This window comes from Lissotriton vulgaris, chromosome 5 (genome assembly GCF_964263255.1).
Source record: "Lissotriton vulgaris chromosome 5, aLisVul1.2, whole genome shotgun sequence".
Lineage (NCBI taxonomy): Eukaryota > Metazoa > Chordata > Amphibia > Caudata > Salamandridae > Lissotriton > Lissotriton vulgaris.
Window position 1 is genome coordinate 750,027,118 of NC_141693.1, and position 23,224 is coordinate 750,050,341.

The following is a 23,224-nucleotide window of genomic DNA, read 5'->3' on the forward strand; positions in this document are numbered from 1 at the left end:
TGTTGTGGGTTTATAGGGGAATAGGGTGGGAAGTAATTTAATTATAACTAATTACATATGTTAATTTTTGGGGGATATTTATTAGATTTAAATTGTTGAGTAACTTTTTAATGACTAATTAATTAACTGTTAATTTGTAATTAATTAGTATTAATAGATAACTAATTGTAATGATTAAATTAAATTAGTATTTGTAATTAATTAATTATTATATTATATGAAATTGGTAATTACTTTATTTATAGATATTAATATATATATATTTTTAAATAATATATGAAGTATCTACTTTCCCTACTGTTGCACTCACTGGAGTGGGAATAGTCATTTTTACCCCTACGCTATCCAACACTTTCCCTACTGTTGCACTCCCTGGAGTGGGAATAGTAATTTTTACCCCCACGCTATCCAAGGCTTTCCCTACTGTTGCACTTTCTGGAGTGGGAATAGTAATTTTTACCCCTACGCTATCCAACGCTTTCCCTACTGTTGCACTCTCTGGAGTGGGAATAGTAATTTTTACCCCTTTGCTATCCAACCCATTCCCTACTGTTGCACTCTCTGGAGTGGGAATAGTAATTTTTACCTCTACGCTATCCAACGCTTTCCCTACTGTTGCATTCTCTGGAGTGGGAATAGTAATTTTTACCCCTACGCTTTCCAACGCTTTCCTTACTGTTGCACTCTCTGGATTGGGAATAGTAATTTTTACCCCTACACTATCCAACGCTTTCCCTACTGTTGCACTCTCTGGAGTGGGAATAGTAAGTTTTACCCCAACGCTATCCAACCCTTTCCCTACTGTTGCACTCTCTGTAGTGAGAATAGTAATTTTTACCCCTACGCTATCCAACGCTTTCCCTACTGTTGCACTCTCTGGAGTGGGAATAGTAATTTTTACCCCTACGCTATCCAACGCTTTCCCTACTGTTGCACTCTCTGAAGTGGGAATAGTCATTATTACCCCTACGCTATCCAACGCTTTCCTTACTGTTGCACTCTCTGGAGTGGCAATAGTAATTTTTACCCCTACACTATCCAATGCTTTCCCTACTGTTGCACTCTCAGGAGTGGGAATAGTAAGTTTTACCCCTATGCTATCCAACACTTTCCCTACTGTTGCACTCTCTGGAGTGGGAATAGTAATTTTTACCCCTACGCTATCCAACACTTTCCCTACTGTGGCACTCTTTGGAGTGGGAATAGTAATTTTTACCCCTACGCTATCCAACGCTTTCCCTACTGTTGCACTCTCTGGAGTGTGAATAGTCATTTTTACCATTACGCTATCCAACGCCTTATCTAATGTTGCACTCTCTGGAGCGGGAATAGTAATTTTACACTTCTGCTATCCTATGGTAATAATATTGGATATTTTTTTATTATATTATGTTACTATATATATATATATGTTTTAACAAATATGATTGTAATTTTTTTAACTTTAATTAATTATTTAATTATTATAAGGTAATTTAAGTATTTTTAAGTATATTTTAGTAAATAATTTTTTATATTAATTTAATTTAACATTGTTTTTAATAAAGTAGATATTTTTACAAACTATATTTTTGTAAAGTATATTATTTACTCAGTTTTTTTGTACTTACCTGTTTGTAGATACAAAGTCGATATTCTGTCTGTCGATATTTTTTCGCCCATATTTTTGGTAGTGGATATTATGTCCCTTGATATTATGTCAGTGATCCGTAAGTGGATGTCCTCTTTGGCTCATGTTTCCTGCAGGCAGAGAATGTCCCCCTTCAGGATCTTTTCCATTGAAGAAACGCTAATTCTTGTTCTTACAATTCTTGACACGTTCCATGTTATGAGCCTCAGGCTTGTCTTGAGTTCTCTATTGGCCGATCCCACAAAATCTTTTTGTACTGGAATTGTGGCGTTTGCCTTTTTTTGCGCTTTAGGGCTAGGAGTACAGTTTGATGTGACCTCTGTGCAGTGTAGTGGCTTTGCAGGGTGCCATTCTTGTCGGGGGTCTAAGCCAGCCTCCATCTACTGTGCTCCTTTCAAGTGTTTTCCTCTCACTGTGGCCCTTTATTTCACTAATTTCAGTTGTGAAGTTGTGAAAGATTGATGGAGTGTATACGGGGTGCGTCCTTTTTAGGAAGCTTTGTGTCTTTGTACCGTTTCTATGTTGTTTGGTCAAGCCGCCCTCTTTTGTGACTAGCACGTATGGGTATTTTTCTTCTTCTAATTCCTGGACCTCTATGCCCCATTTTTCGAAACTGTACTTTTCTCTTCAAACCATGTCAGCTTGCGTAGATGTCTTCCATGTTGTTAGTGTGTTTCCATGGTGGGTTGCTGCTTATTTACCTTGAATTGTATACTGAGGAGGTCATTGCTCATTATTTGTGTTAACGAGGGGATGTAATGAAGCAACTTCAAAATATTTCCCCTATTGAGTGAGTCTTTCCTTCCACGTGACATTTACTGGCGGCAGGACATGACTTTATATAAAGTCAATGTATGAGCTATGGGGTTTTCTTCAGTGTTTGTCTGTGCTCCTGAGGCTCTGTTCTCTGTTAGAGCACCTGGTCCTGGGAGACTCTTCCGATGTAACCACCCTTTGACTCTGGCTGTTAGTACTCCATTTTCGTAAGTTGTGAGCATTCTCGGGATTCAAGTTGGCAATGAAGGAGGTGTTAGGACTGCTAATTCTGTTTGCCCTGTTCGTTATTGCCTTGCACAGACTTTGTTGGGGGTTGGCTTATGCTAGGGCCAGCTCTAGGCTGGCTTCTTTCCTTGAAGTTATTGATCTGGATTCTGTCCCGAACATTTCTGTGCTTTCCACTGTGCCCATAGTTTCGGCCTTTGTTTCTGAGTGGATGTTACATCCATTGTTTAAGGTGAGTTTTTACAAGTACGTAATCATCGTTGTAAAGACTTCCGGGAGTGTTGACAGTTTTTACATGATGACTCTGCAGTGGCAGTCCTTGGTGTTTGCAAATTTTTCTAGCCTATCAAGCTTGAGGCTTTTGTTTGTAATGGCCAAGGATATGGTTTGGATGGTGTCCATTTGGACCTCTAATTTGTGTGACTGCCAGGTGAGGGCATTCGTGGGTGCCATTAGTGTATCATTGATCGAAGCCAACCAGTTGCTTTGTTCGTTAAAGTCAACCGCGCTGGTCTCCGTGCCTCCCTCCTGCTTGATTTTGGGTGTCTTGTCGGTTGGGACCCTCCTGTCTGAAGGCCAGGTAGCTTGCTGCTGCTTCTCATCTGAGGACCATGCCTTAAGGCTGTCTCTGCCGGTGTCTTCCCACCACTTGAGTTCTGGTTACTAGTTTGGGGAGGATGCAATTCTATTGTGTCACCGCCAGCTGCCACGACTTTGTCTTGCTGACCTTGTTTGTCTGTCCCCGGAACTCTGTCTATAAGCGTGTGGAACGGGCTGGGACTCATAGTCTTTGAGAGTGACTCTCTAGATAAGTCCTGCTCCATACAGGGCATAGTAGTCAGCTCAGAGGAGAATTCAATCACACTGTTCTCTTCCCCACTTGTCAGTAGGCATATACTGCAGGTGAACCCTTTGGTGGTGGTGTCTGTATTGTGTGTACTATGTGTACCTTACATCATCGGCACCATGTTCGGCCTCTGGAGCAGGCATTGGGGGTGTATCCTCCAGAGTTCCCTCTCCCTCTGCCTGTTGAACTCTGTGGTCTCTGTGGGGGTGTTCCAGGTGGTCATCCAAGTTGCTCATTGGGCTCAGGTGAAAGGCCTGCATGTGAACCAGTGGTTGGTTCTCCAGCTGTGCGGCATCCTGGGTGCTCTTTTCACCTCCGGTATAGCTGTGCTGCGGTACTAACTGCTGTCCTGTCTGACCACAGGGGGTGGGAGCACACCTTGGCTACAAGCTGCACCCACACCTGGGAAGGCTGCCTCCGCAGCTCAAGGGTTCCACTATCACAGCCTCTGTGGGGGGGCGCCTTGGCCCTCTCCCCCTCTGTACCTCTGTACCTATTTTGGCAGTGTTTGCGGTATCTGATACAGGGATGGCTGGGCTGGCTGGAGGTCCGTGAGCTCTGTGAGAACCGTGAACACCTCGGTAGCCAGTGGAATGCGCATAGTGCATGTGTATATGTGGCAGAAATCCTTGTGTGGCAGGTGGAGGGTAGATGAGAGAACTGCGAACCTCCAGTAGACCGATAGAGCTGATAAAGCCACCAGAGCAGGAGCAGGTGGGCAGAACAGGACGGAATGGTGTGGGCATGAGCCGGAAGCAGACCTGAATGCCGGACCTGGGAAGATCAGAACGGGGCTGTAGCAAGCCGGCATGGATACAGACAGGACAGGCATGGGAACAGGCACAGGTAGGACAGGTGCGGGAGGGCGCGGGAGTATCCCAAACCCCATGAAATTCTGACCATCCCCCGACGTGCCCCACCCAGCCCCGGCAAACGCTCACCAGTGTAGGAGCTCTGTGCTCTCCTCCCGGGACTGACCCACACCGCTCTGCACAGCAAAGCACCATCTCACCGTCTCTCGTCTCCTGTCTCTCCACCCACCTGTCTTGTATCCCGCTCACATAACCACCACCGCTGACTGCAAGTCTAATTGGGTGAGTCCTCCCAGTAATTGTGATAACTCCCAGATATATCACCTACTGCTTGGGCCTGTTCATCATGCCGTCAAGGCATGGACACTCCCTCTGTGCCCTCCAGAAGTCCTTCTTGGTGGGTCCTCCTTCTACATGCCATGATATATCACCTACTGCTTGGGCCTGTTCATCATGCCGTCAAGGCATGGACACTCCCTCTGTGCCCTCCAGAAGTCCTTCTTGGTGGGTCCTCCTTCTACATGCCATCCAGAAAGTGTAGGTAGGTAACCAAGAAAAGCAGTGCCCTCCTCAGTGGGGTCCAGGACGGCCACCGCAAGTGCCCCATCCACATTAATAGGAAGGCTCTCAGGGGCTGGTTTACCAGGCCCTCTACCTTTCCCCTCTTTAGCAGCTGGCTGGGCCATTGTTCCAGGCTCCAGCCCTTTTTGACTCCTATTCTGGGTAGCAATAGACCTTGTCATTGCACAGATCGAATCAGGTAACCCCAACATCTTCACATGAGCCTTGAGCTCTCCTTCTTTCCAGATAGTGGGATCAAGGTCATTACCTAACAAACAGTTCACAGGCATGGCAGGGCTCACAGCAACTTTCAGAAGACCTGTAACACCCTTCCCACACTCAAATGGAAGCAGGGAACCATGATACTGACCCTCTCTGTTGTCGGCCACCACAACCTGGCAAAATTAATTTGGAATTAACACCTTGCCCATTGAAGGTGACCCATTGCCTATACTTTGTAGTATTTGAGGGCACATGGATCGGATCTTAGGAACCATTTCATTGTCACACAGGGACCCTGGGGTAATCCCACTGAACTCCCCCAATTAACTGGGACAAACTCCACCTCAGCAATACACCAGCCACTGCTGGATTCTTCCCTCCAGTGGGAGGTGGTGCTCTTTTTTTTCACTTGGGATAGCCCTTGTAGTGTTCATACTGATAGCATTCATAGCACTTAATGGGATTGATCTGCTGACCTTTGTCAAGGTAAATTTTCATCCGGTGTGCCGATTGGGAATGAGAACCAGACCTTTTCCCCTGTGAGTTGTTTTGAGGGCCTTTAGAGAACTCTGGGGCATATTATCAAGGGGGTTTATCTCCGCTTTTTTGGCTTTAAAAGCCAAGAAAGCGGAGATAAAATTATCTCCCTATTACCAAGCTGTCGCTAACACCAGTTAGTGACAGCTAATAGGAGATAGCGACCATCTTGGGCCCCGCTTTGCATGTCAGTGATATTTATCACTAATGACATGCAAAGTGGGCGTGCCAAGATGTTAGCGACTGGAAACAGTCCCTAACATCGCTATCTCCTATTATCAACTTTTGGAGATATTCGTGCTAAGCGCGAATATCTCCAAAAGCTAACACCTGCCCTGAGCAGTTCTTAGCCATGTTATCCAATGGGAGGTGGATAACATGGCTAAGAGCATTTGCTCGATAATGCATGAATATCGCTGACTTTTCAGCGATATTCATGCATTGCGGCGGTTTTTTATAGCATTTGCGATAAACCTTGATAATAGCAAGGTTTATCTGCGATAAAAATCGCCGATGTGCGGCGATAATTTTTGTCTCTAAACAAGTTAGAGACAAAAATTATCGCTAGTTGTTGGTAATATGCCCCTCTGTCTTTTTATCTCCCCCTCTTTCTTCTGCTGGGAACCCTGACCACCCTCTTGGGAGTCCAACACAGATTTATTTTCGGACACTCTGGTGCTGACCCAGATGCCCGCCTCGTCAGCATGTTTGCTGGGGTCAGTTAACTTTCTATCCACTAGGAGTTCGAGCAGCTATGGAAAACAAATATCAAGCATGTGCTCCTTCAAAAGCAAGTTGAATAGCCCTGAATAATCATCAACCTTGTGCCCCTCACCCAGCTCTTCAGCGCCTTGCTAGTATAATCCAAGAAACCCACCCATATCCATGAAGAGATCTAGTGGCTGACCCTGAGCCTATAACTCTGAGGGGTCAGTCCAAACTTGCTGACTAGTATAGCCTTCATTGCAGTATATCATGTTTAGTCCACTATCTCTAGTGTAGGGAGTGTGTCCCTGCCCACCTTGGGGATATATCTCCACAAACTACTACCCCAGAACTCCTCAAGGACCTTGTGCCCTCTCACAGCCACTTCATTGGCTACAAACCATTTATCCTTGTCATCCCCCACCACATTATTGGCCACGAAATCCTTTGGGATCCTGGCACTGGACTCACCAGCGGCCACTGTAGGTATACTGCTACCATTGCTATTGCTAGATGCCACTTGTAGGGCTCTTATTTTCAGCTCTCTGATGTTGACCTCATGGGTAAGTTTATAGGCCTCAACGTCCAGCCTCCTTTCTTATGAGCCTGCTCCAACTTGGCATGCTCTAACTTTAATTTTCTTTCCTCCCTCTTGTTTGCAAGCTCTTCTGGTGACAGGTCTTTGAGGAGACACTGCTTCTGCTCTGGTAGCCAATACTGCTCCTAGCAAATCATTGTCATCTTCCACAGGCAGTTACAGAGCCACTTCAGACTATAGATAAAGGTCACCCTCCTCAGGGTTCATCTGCTCCCTGGGTGTCTGCCCAGGCCGGGAAAGGTTTCTGCAGCTGCACCTTCCTGGTGAAGCACCTTGTAGAAATCTTTCAGCTGCTGCACAGTGTAGCATCCTGATCTGGCCAGCTCAAACTCAAATCCTGTAGGTGCAAGTGCTGCTTCTCCAGCGAGAGACATAATTTAGCAGAAAAGTCACAAATGCCAATCAGGGCCTGAATTGGTCTTAGGTATAAAGTTGTTGTGAATGCTGAATAACAGTATGATATTGCACAAACACAAGTCCTATCCTCACCGCTGATCACCAGTGTTATAAATTGGGGCTCTAATTGGTAGAGGCATTCACCCTGTCAAAGTAGGGACTACATTTCTAGTCAGGGTAAGCTAGATATATGTTGTATCTACCTGGGCTTGTTTTACCTTTCCTTTGGTAGAACTCTGTTGTCATGGTTCTTATTGCATTCCAATTCTACATTTTGAGTTTGTACCACTCTATGTTAGAGAGTGGTGTGGTGGCTCGTTTCTCCTACAATAAATTCTAACTACTGAACTGGAGATTTCTTATCTGAATTTATTAACTCACAACATATTTTTGGCGACGAGGAGAAGGAGCTATTTAGTCACGAGCCACTGCTACGAAATTTAGAAAGAAAACCGAAGAAAACTGAAGTAAAAGGCAAAGCGGACTTATTTTGAACTTTGCTAGCCTTAATTCTTGGGTTAACTTTTCCCCTTTCACCTTCTCCTGCGGCTGTAGCATTGTCGGGAATATTATTTCCCCAGCGGCTGTTTACTAAGAAGATGTGAAGGTGAGGAGGTTGAGGGGGGAGTGTGTAAAAGATTTTCCTGACAGAAGAACAATTGTGCTGATGTTTCTGGCATAAGAGACTGCTCCGAGCGCATTTTTACCTGTTTTCACTGCAGCTCTGAGACGTGCCAGTTCTGAGACATGCGTAGCTGTGTTTAAGCCTCCGCTCGTTTTTTGCTCTTCGACCATCTTCGTACGTCTGATGACGTATCAGAACGTTGCTTGGGAGTTGGTGAAGATTGCGATGACACTTAAACTGGGCAGCCAATCATTTGCCTAACGCACGTCACAAAGCTAATCTTACTGGGCTCAACTTGCGTAACCAAGTCAAGTGGCAACTACAGCAACTACGTACCTTGCGCAACCGTTTTGATGTCTGTTGCATTTTGACTGTCGGAAAAGTCTTCAGTTTCCCTTTGAGTCTCCATGGTTTTCAGCAATTTTATTTCGTTTTCACGATGTTTGCTTCGACGATACGCACGCTTCTAGTGTGTGTGTCTCACTAATTTTCGCATTTTAAAGGCATTCTTACACTTACAGATCTCCAGTGAACTGGGAACTTTCATTTTCAATCTCTTCCATCGTGTCATACGCTGCTGGTGTGTTGATGAAAGTGGAACAAGTAACTTCTTAGTGAATACCCACCAGCTCAACGATAACTACGACTAGAAGAAAGCGTATTGTTTTTTTAATTCTGTCTCTGATTTCTTTGACTTTCAAACTGATTTTAGACAGCATTTTGCATAATGCAGTCTATTAATCAACCACCTCCGTTCCTTGAAAGTCCTGGCACGCCACCTATTCAGTGGAGACAGTGGTTCAACGCATTTGAGACTTATATTGGGGCTATTGGTGCTTCTAGATACAGGGCAGAAAGGAAAAAAATTCTGCTTTTGAACTGCTTGGGGTTTGTGGGAAGGGAGGTGTATAAGCATTTACCTGAGGTAGTTCTTGGGGAGGGTGAAGTACTGGATGAATACCAAGAAACTATTAAAAAACTAGTCGTTAAATTTGATGTACAACCAAGTCTGGTTGTTCTTAGACACAAATTCTTCAAGAGAGCACAACTTCAGAGTGAGGATGTGGATTCGTATTTAAGTGCTTTGCGCAAATTATCTGCAGAATGTCTTTTTGCTGAATTTCGTGATCAGTTAGTAAGGGATCAATTTATTGCGCATTGCAGTGATAAACACATTCAGCAGAAATTGCTCACTATGGGGAATCCTACTCTAGATGATATCATAAAAGTTGCTAAGAGTATTGAGCTTGCTCAAACTTGTATCAAAGAATTGAGCACGGTGTGTGGGAATAAAGAAAGTGTGATGTCATTGCATCTTCTGTTCTAAAAACGAACCCTCCAAGGAAGGATAGGTCTAATGAAAAGGGTTTTTTAAAGAAAAATATCTGTTATAGGTGTGGCTACCCACCGCACTCCAGAGAAAATAGTTTTTGTCCTGGTAAGAATTCCAAATGCTATAAGTGTGGCAAATGTGGTCATTTAGCTAAGGTTTGTCAAGCTAATGCTAATAAGTCAGAGAACGTTAGTTGTGTCGTGGGTGAAGAACAGGTTTCTGAACAGATATTGGAGGGGAGTATTGTAAAGGATTTTACAGATATGATTGTTACAGTCACTGATGATGGTGTGGTCTCGGGTGATCCTTCTGATTGTGTAGACCTGTATGTTGACATTTTTGTTGGGGTGGTTTGTTTGAAACTACTTGTGGATTCAGGAGCCAGGATAACAATGATTACTGCTGATTTGTTCAAGCAGTCTTGGCAAGACAGAGAATTGCTTCCTCCTGATAGGGCCCCTGTGTCTTACGAGGGTCGCAAGATTGTTTTAGATGGGTTTATTGAAGATGTATTACAATTCAAGGATAGAAGAATACATGGAAAGATTTAAGTCGCTGCGCGTGGTTTGAACATTCTCGGTTGGTACCATCAAGGACTCTTTGGCATGGTGTTGCGGCCTGGTACCAGGGAACAAGTACTTGTTGTGCAAGACTTGCCTGATCCGCTGTGCTTAGTGAATGAGTTCCCTAGTGTCTTCTCTGATTCTCTCGGTAAAGTTTCTGGTTTTAAACTCAGAATTAAAGTAAAAAAAGATGCAGTGCCTGTGAAACACAAAGTTAGGTCTGTTCCCTTTAGCTTAAGAGCTGATCTTAAGGCTGAACTTGAGAGATTGGAGAGAAATGGTATAATTGAGCCTATTGAATCGAGGTTATGGCTTAGTCCATTGGTAGTAGCTCGGAAGAGGAATGGTGAAATTCGTTTGTGCTGTGATCTTAGAAGTCTCAATAAGGAGATTTGGGTGGATGCTCATCCTCTTCCTAAGATTGGTGATCTTTTGGAAGAGTTGAAGGACGCACAGTGGTTTTCAAAAATCGATTTGTCCTCGGCTTACCACCAAATTGTACTTGAGGAAGAGTCTAGACATTTTACTGCTTTTAATTCACCTTTTGGATCATTTCAATTCTGTAGGATGCCGTTTGGACTTGCCTCGGCGGCCTCCGTTTTTCAAAGGATTATGCAGTGTGTCCTCAAAGATGTTAAGGGTGTTGTCATTTTTCAGGATGAAGTTTTGATCTTCAATAAATTCTTGGAATAGCATGATCACACTCTTAGGTCAGTTCTTTCCAAATTCAGTGATAGGGGTATTGTGGTAAAGAGAAACAAGTGTGAATTTTGAAAGAGAGAGGTGGAGTTTCTAGGACATTTGGTCTCTGGTGAGGGTGTTGCTCCCAGACCTGGTCTGATTAAAGCGGTTGTCGACTGTCCTATACTTAAGAACAAGGATGAGCTGCGCTCCTTCTTGGGGTTATGTGAATTTTATTCACGTTTCATACCTGATTACGCCAGTAAAATGAAGGCTCTTTCAAAAATGCTTAGATCTAGTGTTGCGTTTGTTTGGGATGAAATGTGTCAACAGACTTTTGACCTAGTTAAGATTGAGATGACAAATGCAAGAACGTTGAAACCATATGACCCTGATGTCAGTTGTACCATTACGGAAGATGCGAGCAACTATGGACTGGGTGCTGTTTTAACTCAAGAGGTTAAGGGCAATGATGTCACCATTAGTTATGCTTCCAGAGTGCTAAGGGATCCCGAAGTAAATTACTCGCTGATCGAAAAAGAACTTCTAGCTTGTTACTGGGCTTGCGAGAAATTTTGCACATATATCTGGGGAAGGAAGTTCGTAATTCGAACTGACCATAAGCCTTTGGTTTACATCTTAAGTGGGGACAAGGTCAAGTACGCCACCCCCCGCATTGCTCGTCTCACGACAAAGTTACTTCAATATGATTTTGTAACTAAGCTTATTCCGGGTAAAGAAAACTGTACGGCGTATATGCTTTCAAGGCTTCCTTTGTTGGAAAATGAATGTCTTAATTTGGAAGAAGACAGGGAAGATTGTTTTATTGCTGCTCTGGATGTTAACGAGAATGTGGGTTGTGGGGAGAGTGAATGGATTGATGCCATGAATGCTGATATTACCCTTCCAAAGGTTAAAGAGTACATTATCTCTGGCTGGCCTAAGGAGAAAAGTGTACCTTTCAACATTCAACCTTTCTGGAAAGTTTCAGAAGAATTATCCATTGAGGATGGTGTGATAATGAGGGATGGGAGATGTGTTCCCCCTGAGAAGTTGCGATTGAAGTTAACTGGCTGTGCACATGATGGTCATTTGGGAGTTACCATGACTAAAAGGCGCTTGAGGTTACATTACTGGTGGCCGTCAATGGACGGGGAGGTTGATGAAAGAGTTAGAGAGTGTTGTGTATGTGCTAGTGCTGAAAAGGGCTTGATAGTCGCTACTCCTCCTCTACAACACATACCGTTCCCCTCCAAACCTTGGCTTAAGGTTGGAATACACTTGGTGGGACCATTTAATTTTCTTCCTAATTCTCTACGCTTTGTCTTCGTGTTAGTGGATTTACACAGTAAATGGCCTGAGGTAAAATTCTGTGCCAATCCCACAGCCAGTTGTGCGATTTCCTTTCTTAGAGAAAAATTTTTGAGAGAGGGATTTCCGGAGACTCTTGTCTCGGACAATGGGGTCCAATTTGTCAATTCTGAAATGCGCACTTTTTTGTCTGAGTCCGGAGTGAAGCACTTGAGGAGTTCTGTTGGACATCCTCAAACGAATGGTCAAGTTGAGAGAATGAACTGTGTGGTTGTGGATTGCATAAAGTGGGCCAAGAACAATAATCATGCTGTGGAAAATGCTGTTAGATCAATGATTTGGTTCTATCGCACAACCCCTCATTTCATCACTAGGGTTGCACCTTTTGTTTCTCTCAGGGGTAGGCTACCCACTTCTACTCTTTATCCTGCTTGGCTGTTGAGAACCGTGTCTAAAAGTGTTTCTTGTTGTGTTGACACCTCAGAGGTAACTTCTTGTGTCAAGGATGCACAAGTGAAAATGGCCACTAGGTATAATGAGAAAAATTCGACCAAAACTATGGTTGTGTCGCCTGGTGACATGGTCCGTGTCAAGAATTATAGAGTGGTTAACAAAGGTTGTGATTCTCTTGGGGAGCCTGTCTGTGTGCAGAAAGTGTGTGGTAATGCATGCATGGTGGATGGTGGACATTGGTGGAATCTTGGGAAGATCGTTAAGGTAAAAAACTGCTGTGACAAACTGTCTTTTCCAAGTCATACCCCCTCTGTAACTTCTTCCCAAAAGAATGTTCCAGCTGCGAATTCCAATGCAGGTTCCTATGTGGGTTTACCTGTTGTAAGAAGATCTTCACGGGTGACTCGTGTACCATGGAAGCTGCGTTGATTATTTTACCATGGTAGTTATGTTGACTATTCTTTGATTATTTTACCATGGCAGTTATGTTGACTATTCTTTTTATGGATAATTATGCTGATGCTTGTTCGTTTTTTTTCTTTTGTTTTTTTCTTTTGTTTTTTTTAATGTTTCTTTTCATGGTTCCACTTTTGGAAAAAAAGAGGTAATGTTGTATCTACCTGGGCTTGTTTTACCTTTCCTTTGACAGAACTCTGTTGTCATGGTTCTTATTGCATTCCAATTTTACATTTTGAGTTTGTACCACTCTGTGTTAGAGAGTGGTGCGGTGGCTCGTTTCTCCTACAATAAATTCTAACTACTGAACTGGAGATTTCTTATCTGAATTTATTAACTCACAACAATATACACTTTTAATTAACCTGTTCTCACCCTCTGGTAGCTTGCCACAGAGCAGACATGCTTAACTCAAGAGGCAATGTGTAAAGTATTTGGGCGACACACGCAGTAACACAATGAAAACACAACAAAAAGACTCCATGCAGATTTAGAAGAAGAGAATATTTATCTGGTTAAAACAAGACCAAACGACAAATATATAATCAGTAGATGTCAAGATATGAATTTTTTTAGACTAAATGCAAAAACAGTGCTTAAAAGTCACTAACCATTAAAAGACTTCATTAGGTGGCAAGGGCCCAATACAAATCCAATTTCAGGCTGACTGTGAAGGAGGGCAGGCCGGCTACATGACCCAGACAGGTCCTGCTGAAGAAATACCTTGAATTGAGGAAGTGTCAACATCGAGAGCCTACTGAATCATCGTCGAGCCGCTCAAAGGGGTTCTTATGTCATTGTCGAGCTCCGTTGTTGGGCCGCGCAGAGCTTCGTCATTGAGCTGCACAGCCTGTGGATCTGTTATCGTCAAGCACCAAGAGCGGTTGGGGCGATGCTTTGGTTTTTGCAGGAAATGAGCTGCAGAACCCTTTTCTGAGGTGCAGGGCTTGCAGGGCCACCCCAGGCAAGGGTTGGACTTACAGAAGGCAGCAGAGTCCAGCAGCGCCAGCAGGATTGCAGGGAGTCTTTTGTGTCCCAGAGACTTCAGAGAACAGGAGGCAAGCAAGTGAGCCCTTGGAGTCACTCTGGGTTCAAATGAGATGGGTCGAGGCCTTGTCCTCAGCAGGGCAGAGATAAGCAGGGGAACTCAGCAAAGCAGAGAAGAATTTCATCATAGCCGTCAGTCAAGGAAAAGTGGCAATCCTTAAAGCACAGCAGTCTATACTCCAGCAGACTTCTTCCCAGGTCAGTAGTGTACTAATTTTGTAGGGTCAGAACTCCAGTACTTATACCCAAAACAGCTTTTGATGTAGGGGTGACTTCAAAGGAGCTCTCTGAAGTGGACTAAGATTCCTTTCAACCCAGTCCTGTCTGCCAGGCTTTCTGTGGGGGTAAATCAGTGCTTTGTGTGAGGACAGGACACTACCTATTGAAGAGTTAGTGTCAGCCCCTCCCATTCAGGCTTGCACAAGAAGACCCATCAGAATGCAGATGAATGCAGATGAGTGCTCAGAATGCAGATGTGCCTCACCTTCCTGTGTTTGTGACTGTCTAGAGAGAATGCACAAAGTGTAGCTGTCACCTCAACCCAGACGTGTATTAGAGAAAGGCTGCAGGCACACAGAGCAAAGTTAACAGCAGAGAAATGTCCACTTTCTAAAACTGATATTTCTAAAATACTAACGTCAAATACAACTTTACCACTAAAGAGGATTTATCATTACCACTCCAAAGATATGAAACATGATTTATCTACTCGTTTCTAATCAGAAATTACAACTTTACAGTATTTTAAGGAATTTCCAATGCTAGCCTCTGAGAGGAGACGGCCTTAAAGTAGTGAAAACCGAATGTAGCTGTTTGCCACTACCAGGACGGATCACTGAAATAATATCGACTGACAAAATATCGACTTGCCAAAATATCGTGGACAAAATATCGACAGTCAAAATATCGAGTTTGTATCTACAAACAGGTAAGTACAAAAATATCGAGTACAAAATATCGTTAACAAAAATATAGATGTAAAAAATATCGACTTTATTAAAAACAGTGTTAAATTAAATTAATATTAAATTTTAATTACTAAAATATACTTAAAACGACTTAAATTAAATTATAATAATAAAATAATAAATGAAAATAATAAAAATAATTTTTTAAAATCTTATTTGTTGACCCTGAACCCTAAAAATACCCCTTTACCCAAAAACCCAAAACTGACCCTGAACCCTAAAAATACCCCTTTACCCAAAAACCCAAAACTGACCCTGAACCCTAAAAATACCCCTTTACCCATGACCTGAAAACTGACCCTGAACCCTAAAAATACCCCTTTACCCATGACCTGAAAACTGACCCTGAACCCTAAAAATACCCCTTTACCCATGACCTGAAAACTGACCCTGAACCCTAAAAATACCCCTTTACCCATGACCTGAAAACTGACCCTGAACCCTAAAAATACCCCTTTACCCATGACCTGAAAACTGACCCTGAACCCTAAAAATACCCCTTTACCCATGACCTGAAAACTGACCCTGAACCCTAAAAATACCCCTTTACCCATGAACTGAAAACTGACCCTGAACCCTAAAAATACCCCTTTACCCATGAACTGAAAACTGACCCTGAACCCTAAAAATGCTCCTTTACCCAAAATTTATCAATATTATTTAATTACCAATTAATTATTAATTAACAATAACAATAAAGTAAATATATTAGAACATTAGGTGTAATTATTTTAATAATTAATATTATTTTTTCAAAATTAATTACTTAAAAATAACACAAAATTATATATATAAAAAATGTACTCTAATTAATGTAATTAACTAATTACAATTAATTAATTAACAATTATTTACTAATGCAAAATATATTCAAAATTATATTAATTAATTAACTAATTAATATTAATTAATTATCAATTAATTATTAATTAAAAATATTAACAAACATATATTAATTAATTAATTATTATTAAATTACTTCCCACCCCATTCCCCTATAAACCCACAACCCGCTACAGAATTACATTACGCAATTATTATCAAAACAAAATTCATGTAATAAAATATTTTATAACATTAATACACACTATTCACACATATTATTACATAAAAATACACTATAAAATATTATATATTATTAAAAAATCGATATTTTTGCTATCTATATTTTATACAGTCGATATTACTTCACTTACCTGAAAAACGATATTTTTGTAGTCGATATTATGTCCAGTCGATATTTTGTCCAGTCTATATTTAAAACTCGATATTATGTCCAGTCGATATTTTGGAGTCGATATTTTGTCTCTATACCTACCAGGACATGTAAAATTTGAAAGTGCATATCCTACCTTTTATTTACACGGTACCCTGCCCATAGGGCTCCCTAGGGCCTAACGTAGGGGTGACCTATGTGTGATAAAAGGGGAGTTTAAGGCTTGGCACGTGGTTTTAAATGTCAAGTCGGTGTGGCAGTACACTGCACACACAAACCCTACAATAACAGCCCTGAGACAAGTTCGAAAGCCTTCTTGTGTGGGTGGCACAATCTGTGCTGCATGCCTACTCTGAATGAATGAATATAAAATTTATAAAGCGCTAACTTAGCTAGGAGCCTTTAGATTAGAGGTCCTGTGTATATGGAATACCACTTTACAAGGGATTTACCAGTTAACTGAATATGCAATCAGGTATGTACCAATGTCACCATGTTTTAGGCAAGATGTGCATGCACTTTAACACTGGTCAGCAGTGGTAAAGTGCTCAGAGTCCTAAAATCAAGCAAAAAGTTGGGGTAAGGCCACCCTAAGGATGGTAGGTCTAACAAAGGGTATCCAATTTACATTGAATTGCTTACTCCTTGGACTGTGGGATGGAGCGTAAAGTCTGATTCCTCTCCAAATTAGAGTTTTGTTAGTTCTCCTAATTATGAGTAATGTGGTAAAACAGCACAACTTACTTTTTTTGCGCTGGTACATTTTGGCAGGTAAGTTCTGCTGAAATTTACTGTAGGAAAATGTTTGTTAAATCCTGATGCAGGTTGTCTTTGGTCTGCAAAATACACAGATTCCACTTGTAATTATTTTTTTTCTAAAGAAAAACTTTGGTCTGCAAAATACACAGATTCCACTTGTAATAATTTTTTTTCTAAAGAAAAACTTAAACTATGAGGTATTTACCCACCGGCAAATACATCACCCCAGGGTATTAGCATTGACTTTCACCCCTCATGATCTACTCAGGGCCAAAATGCATACTTCCCTCTCAAAGTTTTATTAAATACAACCATACACACTGTAAAGAGGAAATGCTCCTGGGATGGGAAAAGACACAAGGATAGAGACAAAAACCATTGAACCTGGAACAGTGGACTGAGGCAGACAAGAAAGCCATCCAATCATGAGCAAGGTTCTGACCCAAAGCCCACTCAGTGCATTGTATTGTAGATGATGCACACATTCCACAAAGGTAAATATTCATTTAAACACGAACGAGTCCGGGTGACAGGACGACCGAGGGGAGATCCAAGGGGGTCTCCGGGCTGATATACGACCTATTTCCTTGTGCCCAATCCTCCTATCATATTGGTTTTACAGAGGCGATTTGACTAGATAAAATTGCCAATACCTTTATGTTTAGCCACGAAAAAGTGCAACGCATTTACTTATCTCAGCACTGGGACATGAGGTGTGGCTATTAAAATTCAAAAGATCATGTATAGATGACGTTGTAACACTTAGAGGTACAGCGCCATAGACTCTCGGCATGAAAATCTTCTGGTACAACTTATCCCTGATGAAGCCTTTTTTGAGGGCGAAACACGTTGGTTGAACTTGCATGATTTGAAACAACAAAGCAAGACTCGACTTCACGAGTGGAGGCCCAAGAACAGTTTTTTGTATATACTGTTCAAATATTATTGCCGCTCTATTTCATGTGTGTATCATTGCTTTATATGGTCCATAAGTAGCGGACCTTTGAGGCGGGCAACATTGTCTGTAATGTTTAACAAAATACAATTGTGACTACAGCAGGTGGTGCAACCATAAATCCATTGGCTGCTCCTTAATTTGCATTAAATATTCATGTATATTTATCATGTGTATAATTATTCCTACTCCTATATGTAATGCTCCACTTTTCTGCTATTCACTATTTTCTAGTGGAGATTTCCATCAAGGTGTAGACTTACATATCTTCACCCCATCAAGTGAGCGAGTGGAGCTTTTTTAAACAGAATTTTTCTAATGTAAAGTTACTACTATTGACCTTTCACCTACTGGTGGAGATCTCCACAATTGAGGTGGATATAGCCTGTGGGAAAGTATAGGGAAAACTACTAAAGGTTATCATTTAAAAAAAAAAAGAAAATATTCTAATTTATAATATTGATGTGCCTAATTTTATATATTAAGTTTAAACCAGCAATTAATAAAATGTAACTCTACAGCACTTTAAATCTTTAAATCACAAGTTTAAATATGTATTGTATAATAAAACAATGTAAACATATACATTTAATTCATACATATTAATTTTAATACAATTAATAAAAAAACAATTACTTACCCATAAAATCTGCATTAACTGCTGGCAAGTACAAACATGAGATTACCATTCTCATTGGGACATTACTGGTTAATTGTGTCATTGCTATGTTACATTGGTATATTGAGATGTGTTTTCTGCTTTACATTGACTTCAATTCTGTTAATACTGTAACTATATATTATAAACATGAGGGAGTAATAAAAGGTTGTCTAAATGCAACCTTGGTTGGACAGAAGAACTTTATTGTGAGTGTAGCTGATGTGTTGCATTATAACTATAGCCATCCTAACTTTAGCCTCAGACTGTTTGTCCACATCGACCCAAGAAGTAAATGATTCCTAGGTGAGATGCACTGAGGGCTAATTACCTTGACCACTAATTACCAAGGATTCTAAGAGTTCTCGCTGTAAGAGAGCCACATGACCCCTGAAATTGTTCTGTCTGGGAAATACAGCCTGCCAGTAGCCACAGTAGCGGACTTAGGGTTCAGGAAGGTGATTTCTTCCTAGTAATCTGCATCTGGAATTTCGCATACTTCTTAAAATAGAAGGTTTGTTAAAATGTTTAGTCTACACTAATGTATCAGATTTTATTGAGAAGTGTTTATACCAGGCAGGAGCATCTTCCTTGATGCTGCAGTTCAGAAAATGTTAAATGCTATGATGCAGTTATCGTTAAATGTAATATGTTGGGTTGTTTACTTATGTTGGAAATTTCTTGCAAGGCCCACCAAAGGGCATTGAGCTCTCAGTGCCCCACCCCAAGGGGCACTCAGAGCTCAAAGGTAATCAACCTACCCATGTCTACTTATTGCCCCTTTGTGGCTTGTGCTAAGGTAAGTGTAGCTCTCCTAACCGATAGGGGTATGCAGGTGTTAGGTTGAGTACATAAATATTAGTATGGAGTGTATGGATATGTATGATAATCTGATTGTTGTGGTCATTCTTTGAGTTTTCTTTTCTAAGGTGCTGTCAAACTCACGATTGCTGCTATGCAAAAGTAGGGGGAAAAGGATGCAAAGCAAAGACCAGCAGCTACAAATTCAACATGAGCGATGGGAACGTAGTATGTGGTGAGATCTTGTGTTTAGTCATATCACTCTAACATGAGGGGTTTTGGGATGTTGAGCAAGTGCATGTTTAGCGGTAAAGAGGCACGGGAACAGGAAAAGCCTGATATGGAAAGGATTGCCTAGTTCAGAGAGTGGGCTTCCCACAATGTGGCACATTTGGTTGTAGTCCTATATATGGACTTAAAAAAATATCAACCTGAAAAGTTACTGAGGTATAAATGTCTACTGTCAAAATATCAATTTTCAATACTGATTATTCAAATCCCAGACACATCTACTACCAGGATATTTACTTACAAAAGTATAGACTTAAAAATATATTTGACCAAAGTATTGAATTCAACAATATAGACAATCAAAATGAAATATTAAAAAAGCAAGATATTAACTACAGAAAAATGTGTACCATAATGTATATAAAATAAATAATATATTAGAATTAATACACATTTAACATGTTACTCATTTAAAAAAAAAATATATATCTAAATCTCTAATATATTTCTACACAAGAATAACATAAATTAAGATATTTGTATTTTTGGGAAACAATAAAAAATTCATAAAAATTGTTTTCATTTTCAAAACTATATTAAGAACACAGACCAATTATGCAAAACAAATTTAGGACCTGATTTAGATTTTGGTGGACAGGTTACTCCTGGATAATGGTGACAGATATAAATATATAAATCCCACAATATCATATGGGAGTTATATTTTGGTGGACGGGATATCCATCACTGTTAAGACCGAATAACCTGTCTGCCGAAATCTAAATGAGGCCCTTAATCTTTTAACATGTTTATTGATCTAACAAAATACATAGAACTAATTATATTTATAAATACAGTAAATTTTTATTAAAAAAATAATGATTACATGTTAAAGAAATATGAAAAATGTATAAATATTTATTTTCATGTACCACATATTCATTCATTAGACAATCATATAGTAAATATTAACATTTTGCAATATTTAATACACAACCAATATAAATATATTAAAAAGTCAAGGATCAACAAAAGAAGCCAAAATAAAGTCTAAACAATTCCTGACTTGTGAAATATTTATTACAATCTTGAAAATAAAATATACTTTGAATCGGGGTTACATTTATTATCATAACTCCATTTCATAATAAGCATTGGGAAAGCACATATATGTGAGGGAGCAACATTTACTATTATACTTCATTATCACTAATGTTTGCGAAGGTCATATATTTGAAACGGAAGGTGAAATTAAATGAACCAGGGGGCGAAATCATCAATACACTAGACTCTGTTCTCCTAAGTGCGAGAGATTAAGATCACAGAGCAGTGCCTTTTGCTTGAGGAGGTAAGATCTTGCCCGGGAATATCTGGACCTGTCTCTCCACTAGCCATGCCAATCCCCAGAGTACCTGCTGGCACTACATCATCTTTTGACATTGATTAGGAATCTCAATCTCAAAATATCCCACCGAATAAACACCCTGACAAAAAGAGAAAGGTGAAGAAGATCACTGCACCAATGACTGCGAGACCTCTGAAACCTTGTGATCGAGATACCCTTCCTTTCATCAGTTTGATGGTCGCACCACAATTGCCAGATGATCTATGTGAGAAATTGTGGCTATCCCTTACTCTCCAAAAAGTCAAAGAGAAATCCCTGGGATATGTTTGTTAGCCCGTAATGTCTATACCCATACAGTTACACCATAGCACCTGGATTACAAGCTACTATAGGTCACTATTCGACGGGGAGAGATTTGCATAATGATTCCCACAAAGAAAAATATTTGTTAACAATCTAGTTCTTTTATTAAAATGAAAAGGTGGTTTACAATAAAAATACACACATTTAAAATTTCAAAGGAACTTTCCCTGAAAAGTAAAATTTAATCTGCAAAATACAAATGGACAATATAAAAATAAAGCATACAAGTACATACACATTATATTACATATCATGAACACAAGGATTTTGTTACCAAGGACAATATATGAAACAAAGCAAAAAGACCCCTTTTAAAACGGTGGCACTTGGATAATTTTACCACTATAGATTTTCAGATCCACTAGCTAAAAATGACATGTACAATCCTACACACATGTGACAAAAATCCATGTACATCCAGTGTGTGTTTAAGCTTAAAGTGGATTCTCCCGTTTAGAAATGCGTCGACGCGTTTCGGTGCTATGCACTTGGTAATGTGGCACCTTCCTCAGGACTTCTTAGTAGGGGTTTTCCGTACAAGAAAGACTTCACTCTCCCTGTATGAGGGGCAAAATGGTATCATATCAATGTCTGTTTTCTCTGGGTACATACTCATGTTCTCTATAGTCTTCTGTATATCAGTATTATTAATAGTATATTCATATTGGTAGTCAGGTCACTATTCAAGGTAGCAAGTTATCTACATATCTCCGGTTGTACCCTTATCATGGATGGCCTCTGCATTTGTCCCTTAAATCGGGAACTTATCAACAGCTTAATGTGACAATGACATATAGCTTGTTTTTCATTTGTTCTCATGTTCCTTTTGGAAATTACATACAACATTTCGTGTCCTTCAAACATCGTTCATATGTGGAAATCATTATTAAAGGGACTGTTACATGAAGGGTGGGGAGTAAAACAATATATAGTGGGCAATACCCGCAAACTCACCTCAACATGGGGGAAAGGAATTCACACGGTTCCAATTAGCATTGGGTACTGGGCGCCAATTGCGTCGTTCCAGGACGATTATTTGAGATCACTGGCTGTTTGGCCTGAAGATAGACATTTATATTACAGTTTCTTAAAAAAGGATTTAACAGATGTTTTAAATTCTAGGCGAGGAACTTATGATCATTAATTACCTCTATGTCTTCTTTAAGACTCCTAATGTGGTATTCCTTTGTCTTCAGATTTATCTGGTCTTTTTCTTTTTTTAAAACACTGTATCTAATTGGAAGAGATAATATATTTCTATTTCTTTCTATTAAGTAAATTTCGACAATTTAATATGGTTATTTTGCTTCAGATCTTACCTGCAATGGTTTTAAAACTCGCTTCAAACGGGCATATATTAGGGGCCTCGCCGGAACTGGATATGTGCATTAAAAGCGAGGATAGACAACTTAAAGTAGAGCTCTATAAAAAGGAATCAGACCGCAACACTATCTTACACTACCACAGTTACCACCACCCCAAGAGTCAAAAAGACTCAATACCGTTTGGCGAATTTCTTCGCTTAAAAAGGAATTGCACAGACCTGGCAGATTTTCATAAGCATGCTGGGGATATGAAAAAGAAGTTCAGGGAACGTGGATACCCCAGGAAACTGATTGAGCACTCTTTCAAACGAGCTCGCTACTATGACAGGGAAAGTCTATTAACTAAAAAAGAGAAAAAGAATGTACAAGACAAAATAGTGATGGTCAGCCAACATTCCTCGATAGCTAACCAAGTAAAAAATATAATCAACCACAACTGGAAAATCCTCAACAATGGACCTGACACCAGTGTTCTGGAACGTCCGTTGTTTGCCTACAGAAAAAACAAGAATCTGCAATCTAACCTAGTACATACGTACAGGGATGATGTGGTAGAAAACCAGACGACACTCACTGGTAATAGAGCAGTGGGAAACAACAAATGCGGTAACTGCAGTATATATGACCTCTGTGTAATCACTAAGAAAGTGGTACACAACGGTGCAACACATGATATCACCACACTAAACAACTGCAGAACAAAAAACGCAATATACATGATCCTGTGCCCATGTGAACAAGCCTATATTGGAGAAACAGGCCGTGAGGTAAGAGTAAGGATCGGCGAACATAAATCTGCGATCAAAAATAACAAAGAAAATGCC

At 40.5% G+C, this 23,224-nt stretch overlaps 1 protein-coding gene across 1 annotated transcript in view; it reads left to right on the forward strand.

The window, feature by feature from the left end:
• Nucleotides 1–23,224, forward strand: part of LOC147711497 (basic phospholipase A2-like) — a 213,224-nt gene that overhangs the window by 83,469 nt on the left and 106,531 nt on the right. Inside the window, exon 3 of the mRNA XM_086920193.1 lies at nt 19,265–19,371. Within this exon, the coding sequence (XP_086776319.1) occupies nt 19,265–19,371 (107 nt within the window). The remainder of the gene's footprint in view (nt 1–19,264; nt 19,372–23,224) is intronic.